Source organism: Sturnus vulgaris, chromosome 9 (genome assembly GCF_052056855.1).
Source record: "Sturnus vulgaris isolate bStuVul1 chromosome 9, bStuVul1.hap1, whole genome shotgun sequence".
Classification (NCBI taxonomy): Eukaryota; Metazoa; Chordata; class Aves; order Passeriformes; family Sturnidae; genus Sturnus; species Sturnus vulgaris.
This window is the reverse complement of record NC_142251.1, coordinates 29,289,600-29,303,789: the sequence shown is the minus strand read 5'-3', so window position 1 is coordinate 29,303,789 and position 14,190 is coordinate 29,289,600. Positions and strand designations below refer to the sequence as shown.

The 14,190-nt window shown below is 53.8% G+C and overlaps 1 protein-coding gene across 5 annotated transcripts in view; it reads left to right on the top strand.

The window, feature by feature from the left end:
- The window catches only part of CACNA1E (calcium voltage-gated channel subunit alpha1 E), a 107,808-nt gene that overhangs the window by 31,371 nt on the left and 62,247 nt on the right, over positions 1 to 14,190 (top strand). For all 5 annotated transcript variants that reach the window (XR_015805549.1, XR_015805550.1, XM_088170322.1 and 2 more), the window contains exons 5-7: positions 4,040 to 4,143; positions 4,882 to 5,034; positions 5,142 to 5,323. Coding sequence is in view for 3 of the 5 variants with exons in the window: in XM_088170322.1 (XP_088026448.1) it covers positions 4,040 to 4,143; positions 4,882 to 5,034; positions 5,142 to 5,323 (439 nt within the window). In the remaining 2 variants the exon portion in view is untranslated. The remainder of the gene's footprint in view (positions 1 to 4,039; positions 4,144 to 4,881; positions 5,035 to 5,141; positions 5,324 to 14,190) is intronic.

The window sequence follows — 14,190 nt, the reverse complement described above, 5'->3', positions numbered from 1 at the left end:
CTGTGAGCCGTTTGACCAGTGTATTAATTATGAAGTAGTCTCCCTCGTAGAGTCAGGTGGCAGTGCAAGCCTTCAGGGGCCTTTCCACTTAATTATAAATATTAATTTGCATGCCAGCCAGCATCCTGCCTGCCCCAGATTTTGGGTTGAGATTAGTCTGTCTCAGCCTATGCCTCTCTCCACCCAGCACACCCTTTGCTGGGACAGTTTGTCTGCATGAGCTTCAGCAGTGCTCCCTGAGGGGAATGCTTGAGAGGGGCTCAGTTTGGGGTCAAGGGGGGGGAATCAAGGGTCGATCTGATAATTTGGGGTTCAGCCCTTTGCTTGGAGTCTCTGGTGTGAAGCTCTTTGCAGTGTGGCCTGAGCTGTGTGCTGTCCCTTTGCTGAGGGCTGCTGGTGAGGTGGGATGGGATGGGATGGGATGGGATGGGATGGGATGGGGATGGGAGCCCAGCAATGCACAGCCCCTGGCACAGCACAGGGGGCACGATGGGTGCTGTAGAGTGGGATAGTGACCAAACTCAGTGTTGACTTTGCATGGGCAGTGTCATCGAGCGTCACTCGTGCTTTATTCTGCATGGTCCCAAAGAGCAGGGAATCCTTTAAAACGAGATTATTCTTGGGGTTTTTTTCCTTCTTTTGACCCCTGGGGGAAGAGATCTAAAGGTGCAGGTCTTCAGCTGGAGGCGAGGGCGTGCTCTCTGCTCAGCTTCTGCGATCTGGAGCCGTGGTGCTGGGGCTGAGCCTCGCTCTGCCAAGCTCCAAAGCCCGCAGGTCTGGTGGCCCCAGTGGGAGCTCACTCTCCTCCCTGGAGCCTCCAAATAAATAAAATAAAATAATCATCCTAGCTGCAAACACAAAGCATTGGATTATTATTTTTTCCTCTCCTGAAAGAATGTTTTTGTCTGCTGGTGATTGCTCACTATTCAATTATATTTCGGGGGATTAGCATAAATTTCCCATCCTGCCTCCTCTCTCATTTGCATCCTTCCAAAAGTTCCTCTCTGCTCTTTTCTCCACCTGAAGTCTCTCTTCCCCCTTTCCTCTGAAGTAAAACTAACCCCTTTGCCTGGGTGACCTATAAAAACGCCTTCACTTTTTTTTTTCCCCTTCTTTTTTTCCTCCAGTACATATGATGAAAAGCATGAGATCATTGGGATTTTTATAGCCTAAATCTGGCAGCTTTTTTCAAATAACTTGGATGGTGAGATGTAATTTTAGTTTGGGTCCTTGCCTAAAAATAAAGAATAATTATTAGCACATCAGACGTGGATATTGTAAGTGATAGAAAAGGGTTTAAATTGTTCTACAGATATCAGAGCTGCTGCCCTGTGCAGCACAAAGGTCTGTCACAGCCCGAGTCCCATCTCAGGAGATGTGAGAAACCTTCGTGCAGAAACTGGAAGTTCTGGCTGATACGGTTAAAAAAAAAAATAAAAATAATAAAAGGCATGATTAGAGTCAATAAACAAGTGACAGGTGAGATGTGCTGAAGTCCGAAGCAGCAAGGTGTGCTTTGAGCACTGGATTTATAATTAGCAGTGATGTGGTGGTGGTGTCTGTGCCTACCAGCCAAGCCTGGTTATCCAGGAGAAGGGATGTGTTTAACTTCCAGCCACAGAACGGCTTGGGGAGAGCAGCCAGCAGCCAGCCTGGCGTGCCTGGAAGCTTGGTTCGCTTTTCCCAGCCACTTTATTATGTTTAAGGGTGGTGCGGGGCTGCTCAGACCGTGTGCCCAGAGGCTCTGGGCTGGATGGGTTTGCTGGGAGCAGCTCCTGTGTGGTCCCGGTGCCTCTGCCCTCGCCGGGGCTGTGCCTGCAGGAGGATGTGCAGGCACCTGTGTCACGGCAGCGGGTCAGCTTTTTGTCACCGGCCGTGTGACAGGTCTGAGTGCAGCCACCTCGGTCTGGTGATCTGTCCAAACCTCCTTCCCAAAGAGCTCGTGATGTCCCCTGTCCCCCAGCGAGGACAAGGAGCATGTCACCTTGCCACAGAGGAGTCCCATTCTTAGCAGCTAATTTAGAGCGCAGGGAAGAAGTGCCCTGAAATCGCCCGAGCCTTGCCTGGAGGCTCAGCGCGGCGGCTCCGGAGCCCTTCAAACAAATCTGGGTTAGCCGAGGACTTTGCAGCCGGGGCGCTCCCAGGCGCTGCTCCGGCCCCGGGGACGGGAGGTGTGGGGAGGCTGCGAGGGCTCCACCTCCCTCCTCCCATCGCCTGGGACCGCGGCTCGCTCGGATCCGTGGTGAGAGCAGCGAGCTGCCCATCCCAGTCCAGCTCTGCTGCCAGCAGCCTTCCAGCTGGGCTGGCTTTGGCGAGCCCTCGGGAAAAGGGGCTGGAGCCTGCATCCTGCCCCAGGGGCATCCCCGGCCTCCGGGAGGGGCCCAGTCCTGCCTGGAGTCAGCGCTGGGGCTGTTCCTGCCCCTTTGGGAGGCTGGTGGCACTCCAGGGACTGGTACATACGGAGCAAAAGCTGAAGGAGGGTCTCGGGGTTTCTAGCATGACGTTGGCACAGTGTGTCCCCTGTGCTGGCATTTCGGGGAGCGCTGGGGTCCCCTGCTCTGTGTGAAAGGGCAGGCGGTGACAGGGCTGTTCTCCCTCCCTTGCACTGCCAAGTGGCCGTGCTTTATCATACTTATTGATTTTGATCTTACAACCAATTTAACAGCACAGCTCTCGCCAGCCTCTGGGTGCTCCTGACTTAATTAAGTCCCTTTTCTGCTCTCCTGTCAGCCCTGTGGGCAGCGGGGTCTGGGCACGGGCTGGGGCACGGAGACTGTGTGGAAAGGGCTCGGGGGAAGGGGAACATGCCAGCAAGGGTAAAAGATCCCTGCAAATATCAGGGATAAGCAGTGTGATACAAAGGGGATTGTGGGCAATGCATCCCAACTGCTGCTGGGGCCAGGCTGTGACCCCTTGCGCTGGGGCAGGGGGGGAAGAGGAGGCTGAAAAGGGGCTGAAACAACCCGGTTTGCAGATGTGAGAGCGTTTCTGCTGCCAGGGTATCCTAGGAAACCCAGCCGCCTTTCTGGAGAGACAGGTTGGTACCTGCTGTACCTCAGGGAGAGGGTGAGAGAAAGAGTGTTAATTGCTCAGCACGCCAGAGAGCTGCTCTGGCCTGTAATTAGATGAATTAGTGGAACAATGACCCAATTTCCCTCGGTTTTTGGATTGCTGCAAACAACCCTGAGGTTGCTGCCTCCCTCTGTCCCGTTCTCCTCCCCGTCCCCTCCTCTCCCACCCCCTGCTGCTCTACTGCAACTTTGGAGAGCATTCTGCCAGCATCCCTGAGGTACAGCATCCCTCTTCCCAGAGCAGGTGCAGGGGCCCTGAGTGTTTCCACTGCTGGACTCAGTGTGCACCAGCTCCCTTCTGCCCCAATTTGTTTTCCAGAGCTGGGCTTGGGAAAAAAAAAAAAATCCTTGTGTTTTAAAAGAAAACCTCTGGAGTCCTTCCTGTGCCTGCCGGTTGCCTTCCAAGGTCATCAAACTTTCATTACTATAGATTTTGGAATGTATGTGAGGTTCTCAGCTCCTTCTCAGCAATCCCAGAGGTGGGACTCTGAGGAAGCTCCGTGTGTGGAAAAAGCCAGGGCAGCTGATGGCTGGAGGTGCTGCCACAGGAACACAGGGGGGAGTGACTCACATCTCTGAGGTGCTGCTCCTGGTCCATGTGCCACCTTCCTGGGAGGGAGGGCGATCCTCTGCAGCCAGGATGAACGCGGTGTCGGTGGTGTTGAGACCCCAGATGGGATCCATTGGTGATGTGAGGCTGTCCCCAGCAATCCTGGGGTGTGGGAGGGGCACTCATGGGGGGCTGCTGGCGCTGGGGGGGCCCCTGCTTGGCTTTTTCTTAGTGGCCCATGAACTTGGGTGAGAGCATCAAAGGAGGCTCGCTGACCTTTGGGAAGAGTTGAATCTCTGTACCTGCCCAGGGACATGGTTCTCCTTGTGGCCTCCCCCAGCCTGGCTTGAGAACGTGGCACTGAAGTGGCCAAGGGCTTTCCCTGGGATAACTCTGCTCTGTCCCTGTGTGCCCACAGCATCCTGGCCACGGCCGGGACACATTTCAACACCCACGTGGACCTGCGGACGCTGCGGGCTGTGCGTGTGCTCAGGCCTCTGAAGCTCGTCTCTGGCATTCCCAGTAAGTTGGATGCTCCTGCTCTTCCTCCCAGGGTGTCCACATCCATCCTTGATGTCCCTGGGGTGTGAGGGGTCCTTGTGCCATCTTATCCCATTTTTCCATCTAGTGGGAACTCAAAGGTGGCAGCACTTGGTGTCCCCGAGTGGCATTGTCCCCTGCCCAGCCCGCTCTGTGCTTGGCAGAGCCCGCTGGCAGCTCCTCTTCCCTGGCCAGAAGGCGGTGGGTGGATCCTTTCAGGACTGGGGTTTATTCAGGGGAGATTTCTTGGTTTGTTTTTATTTTTTTTCTTTTTGTTGTAAGAGTTCATCTGTTGGCAGGGGATAAATAAAGAAACTAGGCTGCTGCTGGCACCAGTCCTCCTGTCCCTCCTGCCCTGGGCACTGGCAGGTAGCTGGATCCATGCCTTAGGGGGCAACGAGGGGAACAGAGCTGCACAAACCATGTCCCGCCGGGTCCAGGTGGGACAAGGACAGGCAGGACATTGGAGTGGGGACCACAAGCAACCTCTGCCGGAGCTTTGCTCTGCAGCTTGGCTTTCCCTCCCCTGCAATGGTGCTTTCCTCCAGGATTCTCCTGCCCAGAGAGATCCTCCAGGCTGTGCTGGCCTCTTGCATCTCTCTGTTGACTTGTCCATCCTCTCTGCTCCCTGTTTTCCTCCTGCCAGAGTTGGGATGGATGTGTCCCTGGAAGGGGGTATGCATTGCAGTTCTGAGCTGTGCCCTTTTTCTTCTCTCCCAGGCTTGCAGATTGTCCTGAAATCCATCATGAAGGCCATGGTGCCTCTCCTCCAGATTGGCCTGCTGCTCTTTTTTGCTATCCTCATGTTTGCCATCATTGGCCTGGAGTTCTATAGCGGGAAGCTGCACCGAGCCTGCTACACAAACAATTCAGGTGGGGACAAGGGCTTGGCACCCTCTTCACATCCCATGAGTGGGAAAAAGCTGGGATGAGCTGTCCCTTACCTCTGCCTCCTTTGGCTCTCTGCTGTGTGCTTGCAGGTGAACTAGAGGAGCTGGACCCTCCCCATCCATGCGGGGTGCAGGGTTGCCCCCCGGGCTACGAGTGCCGGGAGTGGATCGGTCCCAACGACGGGATCACACAGTTTGACAACATCCTCTTTGCTGTGCTGACCGTCTTCCAGTGCATCACCATGGAAGGGTGGACCACAGTCCTGTACAACGTGAGTAGTGCTGATCTGGGGGCTCTCTGGGCAGCTGGGGGTGGGGAGCTGGAGGATGTTGCTGTGTGCTGGAAGCTCTGAAGATCCAGAGTTTCCTTTGTGATGGAAATGGGGTTAATCCTCCCAGAAGATGGGGGACAGAGGGGTGTGTTCCATGTCTCCAGGCAAAGGGAGCTCTAAGAGCCTGGTCCTCATCTCTGACTCGGTGCAGAGAACAAAACCTCGTGGGCATGTCCTGCAGTGATCCTCCTGCTTGAAGGCTGTCCTTGGGGAGGCATCCTTCCTTGCCTGCTCCTCCTGTGCTCAGGGCAGCTCTGTGAGAGTGGACAAGGTTTCTGGGCATTGCAGACCAGGCAGAGGATGTCTGGTGGCCTGGGAAAGCCTCAGAGCTGGGCTCAGACCCCCTCTCTGGGCCAGGGACAGCATTTTAGTGTCCAGCAGGGAGCTTTGTGCTGATGGAGCAGGGAGTGGCTGGGCTGAGTTCTTGCGGTTTGCAGCTGCTGGAAGCCCTTGGAGTGCCCAGAGAGCAACTTGAGGGCAGAGCTGGAAGAAAAGCTCCAGGCGATCCCAGAGTGCAACGTCGCCGTGGGCGACTGGCCACATCAGCATGTTTGAGTTTGTGGGCTAGAAGCAACCGTGCCTGTTCTGTTCCCAGCCTAATTTCAGCATCAATTTTGGCGTCATTGCACCGGGAATGTTTTTATACCCTGGTTCCCATAACGCCCGGAGATTTGCAGAGTGGCATTGCTCTGCAGGAGGCAAATTGGATGGCATGTGGTGGGGAAACTGCTTCAGGAGGGACTCTGGCATTGGGGGAAAAGCTGTTGTTAAACCCCAGGCCAATGCCAGGCTGTCAGCATTGGGGCCCCCTGTGTTGCTCAGTCTGTCACAGGGTCCCTCTGGGGGTGCAGGATGGCATGCTTGGACACATGGATTGTGAAACCTAGACTGGAATAGAAAGGGGAGAGCTCATTGCAAAGGCTTGACCTTTCCACAAAGATTTGGTTTTCCTCTTCCTAAAGGAGTGTCAGGATCTTGCTGTGTCAGTGGGGGAATTAAGAAAGATTGAACCACCTGAGCATTCAGACCAAAAAATTTCAATTTTGTGTCTGTTTCTGGTGTGTCAATGGGATTAGAGACTTATCCACAGCACCTATTGCCCAGGTATAATTGAGTATATCAGGGAAGGTGTTTTCCCAATGCCCTGGGCAGCTGCTCCCACTGTCATAGTAGCCCATGCATGCCTGTGGCTGGTGCCAGCCACCTGCCCTGAGCCTTGCTCTTGTGTTAATCACTGCTCCTCTGCAAAACCTGCTTCCATCAGTGCTTCCTGTGTCTCCCCAGCCTATGGAGCCTGCAGCAATCAGCAGCAGCACTGTCCGTGCTGGAGTCTTGCTGGTGGGGTGTGAGGGGATGGGGAACAGACAGACAATTTATGGTCTAGTGGACCTCAGGGATTTGAGTGAGTCTGGTCTCCTGCTGCTTGAGGTGTCCTGGCTGAGAAGGCTGGAGCTGATCCCTTCAGTGTCTGGGATTTGCTGATTCATTACCTGGGTCTGAAAACCCAGGAGCTGGGAGCTCTGAAAACTGTGCCTACCCTACAGGAACCTCTATTTACTACCCTAGCTGCTAAACTGGGGGCTCTCTGGGACCCCTGTGGGGATCCAAATCATCTTCCCAGCACGATTAGCAAAGCTGGGCAGACGTGCTCTGTCACTGATGTCGCTGTTATGCTCTGTCACCATGTCCCCAATGGCCAGGACCATAAATAAGGTGCCTCCCTTCCCTGTTCCTCTGCAAAGAACCAGCTGTTATTGACCAATTATGGGAAGGAGCAGGGACCTTCCTTGGCTTTTAATTGAATGAGAGTTCGGGGCCTTGGTATCATTAAATGCTGCTGATTCACCTCGGGGGGTGGCCAGAGCTGGTGTTCCCAGCACTGCTGGGCTGCACCTCCCATCCTCCCCAGGGACTCTCAGGGGGCCTCATGGAGCAAAATGTTGTGGGTGCTTGGTCCTTTTGCTACTTGGAGACAGAAAAATGAATTTCTCTCTTTTTTAATAATAAAAGGATGAGGGCTGCAGTCCCTGGGGGATGCTGGAGGAAAACCACAGGGTTGCTCTGCCATCACCTTTAATCAGTTGGGGCAGCCAGCCAGAGCAGGCTCCTGCTGCTAACCAGCGTGGACCTTGCCCAGCCCATGCCCCAGGTTTGGGAGGTTCAGTGGGGCACTCTGCTTTCCCACCAGGATAAAGCCATGGGATGCTGTGTCCTTGTGGATTAACGCTGCAGGGGAGAGGGAGATGGCAGGAAAACCACTTTAGCAATCTCTCAAAGAAATTGCTTACTATAGAATTCCCCGGCGTGACTACATCATGATTTTAAGATCTGTTTTTCCACCATTCTACCCGATCTAGGAGTGTGGCTTCTGGAATTTGCAGGCAGCATTACAACAGGCTAATTTCCACATTATTTCATCCGTGTGCTTGCTTTTTGCTTTCTTCATGTCAGCTTTGCCTTCATGAAGTAGAAATCATAGTATGGGTTGAAATAAAAGAATTGTGAGGTGTTGTGGCTTTTCCATCTCCTGTCCCTGGGAGCCTGAGAGACACTGAGTTTTTTGGAGAGGAGTTTGACTTTGAGACTGCCTCTGTGGTCTGAAACAGGGGCTAAGAAGAATTTTGGTTTTCTTCTTCTCCTGGAGCAGACGCCCATTCCCTGGGCTGGCTCCAGACCAAGCCCTGATTTCTGTCGGGACCAGAGGGAAGCACAGTTCTGGCAAAGAGACTCACTGTCCTACTTCTCCACCTCTGCAGCTGTGCTGGAGTGGGGCAGGGATGCATTTTGTCATTAAACAGTGCTGCTGGGGCTTGGGGGATGGCAGGGCTGCTGAGGGGCTCCCCAGGCATGGGGCACAGGTGACTCTGGTGGCTTTGGATGCTCAGCCTGGCTCCCACGATCCTGGGAAGCAAAGGGATGAGGAGTTTGAAATTGATAATTCCTCCAGAACGCCAACTCCAGAGGCTGTATTTATTCTGTGAAATTGTTTATTTGTGTTCCCGTTCAGAATTGTTCAGCTGCTGTGACTACAGGTAGCAAGGAGGAGCCTGGCTTGCCAGGATCTGACACTCTCCTCTTCCCCCCACGCTGCCAGGAGCTGAGATGGGAAGAAAAACACCCATGGCAAGGGATGTGCTGGGAGCAGGTGGGCTCTGTAAGGGGATGCAGGCAGGGCATCCAGAGCTGTTCGCTCCTCCTAGAGTGGGTCTGGAGCACAGTTTGGAGGAGGAGCAGCTGGGGGAGCTGGGAAGGCTCAGCCTGGAGAAAAGGAGGCCCAGGGGAGACCTTATTGCTCCTGAAAGGTGAGGGTTGGTCTCTTCTCTTAGGTAACAAGGGACAGGACAAGAGGAAACGGCTTCAAGTCACACCAGGGGATGTTCAGACTGGATTTAGCAAAGGTGCCTTCTCCAAAAGAGCTGTCAAACCCTGGAACAGGCAGCCCAGGAAGTGGTGGAGTCACCATCCCTGGAGGGATTTAGGAGACGTGCAGATGTGGCACTTGGGGACATGGTTGAGTGGTGGCCTTGGCAGTGCTGGGTTAATGGTTGGACTCGGTGACCTTAGAGGGCTTTCCCAGCCCAAACACTGTTATGGTTCCTGCTGGCACTGCTCACAGGCTCTGAGCCTGCTGCATGTTTCCCTGCATGGATCTGGCTGTCAGGCTGAACTCCTCATCCTCTCCTGGCACAAGGACTGGGACCACAGAGAAGCAGGAGGGCCAAGCAGTACAGGGAGCCTTAGGAGATGCAGGGCTGAGTGCTGAGAGCCTTCCGGGTGCTTTTGCAGCAGGAGGGGACCGTTTGCTGGGGGAAAGAACACAAAGCTGTTGCTGGCTTCCAAAAACACCTCCCAAAATGCAGTGGTGGCCAGCAGAGCTGTGTGCATAGCCTTGGGGGGAGGTGGGTGTGGGTCTTGCAGCCCCATGCAGAGCTGGGCAGCTGCAGCAGAGAGCCAGGAGGCTGTAGGGGCGCGGGTTGGGTGCCAGGTGTGAGCTGTGCATGCAGGGACGCTGTAGGAGTGGCTGGAAAACGGGAGCTGCTGCCAGGATGGGGGTTTGCAGTGTATGTGACTCAACCCCCACGTGCTTCCAGCATGCTGGAGGTGCTGGGGCCAGGAGGGGAGGATCCCCTCAGTACCTGGGATCTCCTCTATGTGTGGGGTGCAAAAGGGCTTTGGTGAATCTCGCCATGTGCAGAAGTCATCTCGTGCTCCCTGGTGCAGGGCTGGGTTTGCACAAGTGGGCTCGGACTGGTTTTGTCTGTGAAGCACCAAACTCGAGATCACAGAATGGTTTGTATTGGAAGGGGCCTTTTAAAGATCATCTCCAACCCCTCTGCCATGGGCAGGGACACCTTCCTCTAGTCCAGGTTTCTCAGAACCCCATCCAACCTGGCCTTGGACACCTTCAGGGATGGGACATCCACCACTTCTCTGGGCAATCTGTGCCAGTATGTGACCAGTTTCCTTGTAAAAAAAGAAATAAAATCTTCCTTATATCTAATTTAAATCAACCCTCTTTCCGATTAAAATGCTACCCCTTGTCCTGTGACAGCAGGCCCTGCTAAAATGTTTGTCCTCATCTTCCTTACGAGTCCCATTAAAGTTTTGAAGGTCTTCTGCTGGAGCCTGGCTTTGAATTGCAGTGACACATCCATCCTTTTTGAAACAGGGGCTGTTCAGGCCAGCTTGATTTGGGACACTGGGGAAGGGAGGTGTGTTAATATCCCTAGTCATGCTGGAGCACATGGGTCAGAGATGTGAGCAGGGCTTGGCTGTTCTGCTTCCTGCCCCACTCCCATTTGTCCCAGTCGATCTTGGAGGGGATCAGAGGAGGAATCTGTTGCAGAACAGTTGTTTTTTCATGTGTGTGTGTACAAAATTGCTCACTGCATGTTGGCATCGATTCCTGGGGTTTCACAGCAATCCCTTGGGGTGCTCAGCTGCCCTCCCCAAAGCACCTTTGTGTGAGCAGTGTGAGTAAGACCTGAGCATGGTGCAGCTCTGGGTGGATTCCTCCTCAACCTTTTGGAGAGTGAGGACAGTGCCTGGCTTTCCTTAGAGCAGCCAGGAGGCAGCAAAATTAATGATTTGACCAGAGAGGATTTTCCTCATTTTGGGGGATTTGCTCAGACCAGAGATGAGCTGGGAAACCTCCCTGAGCCCCAGTACTTCCAGGAGCTGCTACAGATCCTCTGGACACGGCTGTCTGTCTCCTGGGGTCAGCAGTGCCAGCCATTCACCAAGGGGCTGTGGGAACTCTGCTTGTGGTGCAGAGATCCTCAAAACAGCCCTGACACCACAGTGATGGCCTGGAGGAGCTCAGTTCAGCAGGAAGCTGGGAGTGTGATGCATAACGGTGGCTCCCAGCAAGGAGCTGGGAAGAGGAGAGGAAGAAGGAGGAGGAGGGAGAGAGGCTGGAGAGTGGGAAAGGTGGGAGGGATGAAAGAAAGAGGGAAACCACCTGGCTTTTTAGCCCTCTGTGCTCTGGGACGGTGCCAGGCTCTCCAGCCAGAATGCCTGGGAAAGGGAACAGAAGTCCCTTCTTATGTGTTTGAAATGAAAACACAATGCACACGAAATATCCTGGCGGGGAAGTATCAAAATCAAATCAGCACCCAGAGCTCCGAGCAGCTCGGCAGTGAGCACAGCCCGTGATGCCTCTGCAGATATTCCTGGTGGCTCAGGGCTCAGAGTGGGGGAATGGGGGCTGCCAAAAAGTCCCCAGCATTTGTGACACGGCGGGACAGAGCCCTTTCCTCCTCCCTCCTCTGAAATGCTGCGTGTTTTAAGCACGGTTGAGAGGGTGATAGAGCAAATTCTGAGAGGAGACTTCAGATTCCACCCCAAAGGTTCAAACCCTTGTGAACCCAAAAAATGAGCTCCAGTTGGTGCCCGTGCTGCCAGCCGTGGGTGCTGGAGCCCAGCCCTGCCAGGCACGTGTGTGGCAGCCAGCCTGCTCTCCCCTCTCCTCCCTTCTGAAAAACGTCTCTTTCTCCGCACTCAGCAAAGCCAGACCCTCACCAGCTTGCCAAATGTTCCTGCCTTTTTTTTTTTTTTTTCCTTCTTCCCCTTTTTCCCTCTGTGTGTGTGTGTATGTGATGAAATGACACAGCAAGAAACAAACTGTGTCTGCTGGATCCCAGCTTCCAGGCATGTTCTATCAAAAGCTCCCTGCCCACACCCTCCTCCCTGCCCGCGCGGGAAAGTCGCACTCCAAGATCTTCTGGAAGCACTGGAGGAGCTCAGGGAGGCTGGTGGAGGTGCCAGTGCTCCAGCACAGGTGCTTTGGCATCACCCAGCAGCTCCAGGCTCAAGGGTGGGAGGTGGCAGGGGGTCTCAGTACTGCCTTGCTCGTCTTTCTTAAGCCCTTTACTTCGCTGAGTAATTCTGTGAGCAGATTTGGTGCTGGAAATGGCATTGGTGAGGTGTTGGGCAGCTGGTTCCAGACCTCTTGGCGAATGTGCTCCTGTGCTTCAGGGTTGGGTTATGGCTGTTGAGGTCCATTGTTACCTGGAAAGGCTGACCTGGAACAGAGACCAGGCAGAGCAAAAGGAATAAAATAGGAATTTATTGGAAGGATTCACCTTGGGCGGTTCAAGAGTTTGGCAGGGGCTACACTCAAATCAAATCCAAGATGGATCCTGATCACGGGTTTTTACACTTTTATAAGTTTTGGTTCATCTACATATTGGGGTCAATTATCCAACCACAGCCCCAGGCTATGAAGTCTCAGCCCCCTGGCTTGCCCCCTTTCCTTCTCTGTTGTTTCTGCTTTTTGGGTACCAGGTGTCCTTGATTCTCCAGCCAGAAAGGAATTGTTTTGTCCAACTCCCCAGTGAAGAGACCTTACTAACACCTAAGTTTCAGAGTTACACACTAAGCAGCAGAGATTCTGAAAAATATGAAAGCTAAAACCCAAGGCATCACCACGAGGGAGGTTGTGCAGGGGTCTGTTGCCCCAGAGCAGCACAGCTGGGGATGTTCCTTCATCTAGGAGTGTCATACAACGATGAAAATCATATCATGGGGCCCAAGCTGCTTCTCTGGGCTTGCAGCATGCCCCAAACAAAGCAGGATCCAGGCCCCATGAAGAAACAGCCCCAAGGCTGATCCTGTGGAAGCCATGCCCTGCTGCAGCACCCAGGGTCTGGAGAAGCAGCTGTGCTGGCACATGGGTCTGCACTGGAAAGAACTGTGAAGCTTTGCAAATGCTCAGCCAGGAAAAGTTCATCCTGCCTGCAGAGTGGTTAGGGGGGTGCTGGGGAAGGTGCAGGAAGGGTCTGGGCTGGGGGAAGGTTAAAGTTTGGGAGCAAAAGTGGAGGAATCACAGTGAGGGGTGACTGTGGGGAGAGGCAGAGTGGGAGGAACACACGGGGACTGGGTTTGTGCATCGATGCTGGGTGCAAATTCTTGGTGGGTTGGAGGAGAACAGCACCAAAACTGGTCTCGGTGCCTATCTCAAATATTTTGAAAAGGCTTGATTTTTAGTAATGCTTCTAGCAAGGCATTTTTTGCATTCAAGTTAGGAAACAGAAAAATGAAATGCATCCTGTCCTTTTCCTGTTTCCCCACTCCCTCCCTGCACACGCTCAGAGGGAAGATTATGCTGGGCTTTATGTTCTCTTTTGGCATTATTCCAGAACTTCCCAGGGCCAGTGTAGGGCAGTGCTGGAGGAAGGGAATGGGGCAGGAGGTGCCCACCCTGCCTGGAGACCCTGACACTTGGCCATGGTAGGATGTGTCCCACCCCGGGCCAGTCCTGGCCTTGCAGAGGAAATGCACCCATTTCCTCATTAACCTCATTTGGGAGAGCAAAGCATTTCCATTCAGATCTTGTCCAGTTCCAGGGTCGCTGATGGATCCCAGGCAGGGAGTGAAGCATGGCCCTGCATGCAGAGATTCAATTACTGCTATTAAAGGGAACAAGGAGATCTGTTACTGCGCTGGGGAGAGCAGCAGCGGGTGTCAGCGTCGGGAGGGAACTGCTTAGGCCAGGGAATCTGCTGCGAGGTATTTTTAGAATTAATTTTCTCCCCCTTTGCTGGGCTATGAGGCTGTGACTGCTGGCCTGTGTGTGTGATTCTCAGCTGGATGCAGCTGTGGTTTGCAGGGAGGAGCAGGTCAGGGGCTGGGGAGGTGATGCTGGTGGGCCACCATCAGCCATGGCAGGGGTGTCACCACCAGGCAAAGACTACTGGAAGTTGCCAAGCCAAGGATTTGGAGCCCAAATCATGGAAGCTGTGGTGGTTTTGCACCCGCTGTCCCAGAAGTGCTGGGGAAGGCAGGCATGGCTCCCAGGACAAAGGCTCTTGAGATCCTCGGGAACCATGGCTTTTCCCACCATCCCCAAACCTCTGTGTGAATGAAATCCATGTCCTGCTGCTCCCTGAAAGCTTTGGGTGCCCACAGGTCCCCAGTTCCCCTTCCCAAGCTGGTGAGCAATGAGTGGCCATTAAGGCTCCCTGCACAGACTGAACCTGCTCTCTGTTTATTTTTAGCCAGGAGAGACCGAGTTTGAGGGGTTTATTGAGGTTTTCCCCCCTCCCTTCCCCTATAGCAAAGAAATCCTGAAGGTTCCCATGCGCCGCAGCCCGAGGGAGGGGACGTGTGGGCTGTGAGCTTGTGCTGTGCATTCAACTTGAGGATATATTTAGATTTCTTTAGATTTCCTTAGATTTCTGTCCCCCCCAGTGAGACCTGCTTTTGCAGCTTCCCGCGCCTTTTCCTGCCCTTTGGGGGAAAAAAAGGAAAAACCAAAAAAAACCAAACAAACACCACAAGAGCTGCCTAAAGAATAACCTTGTGCT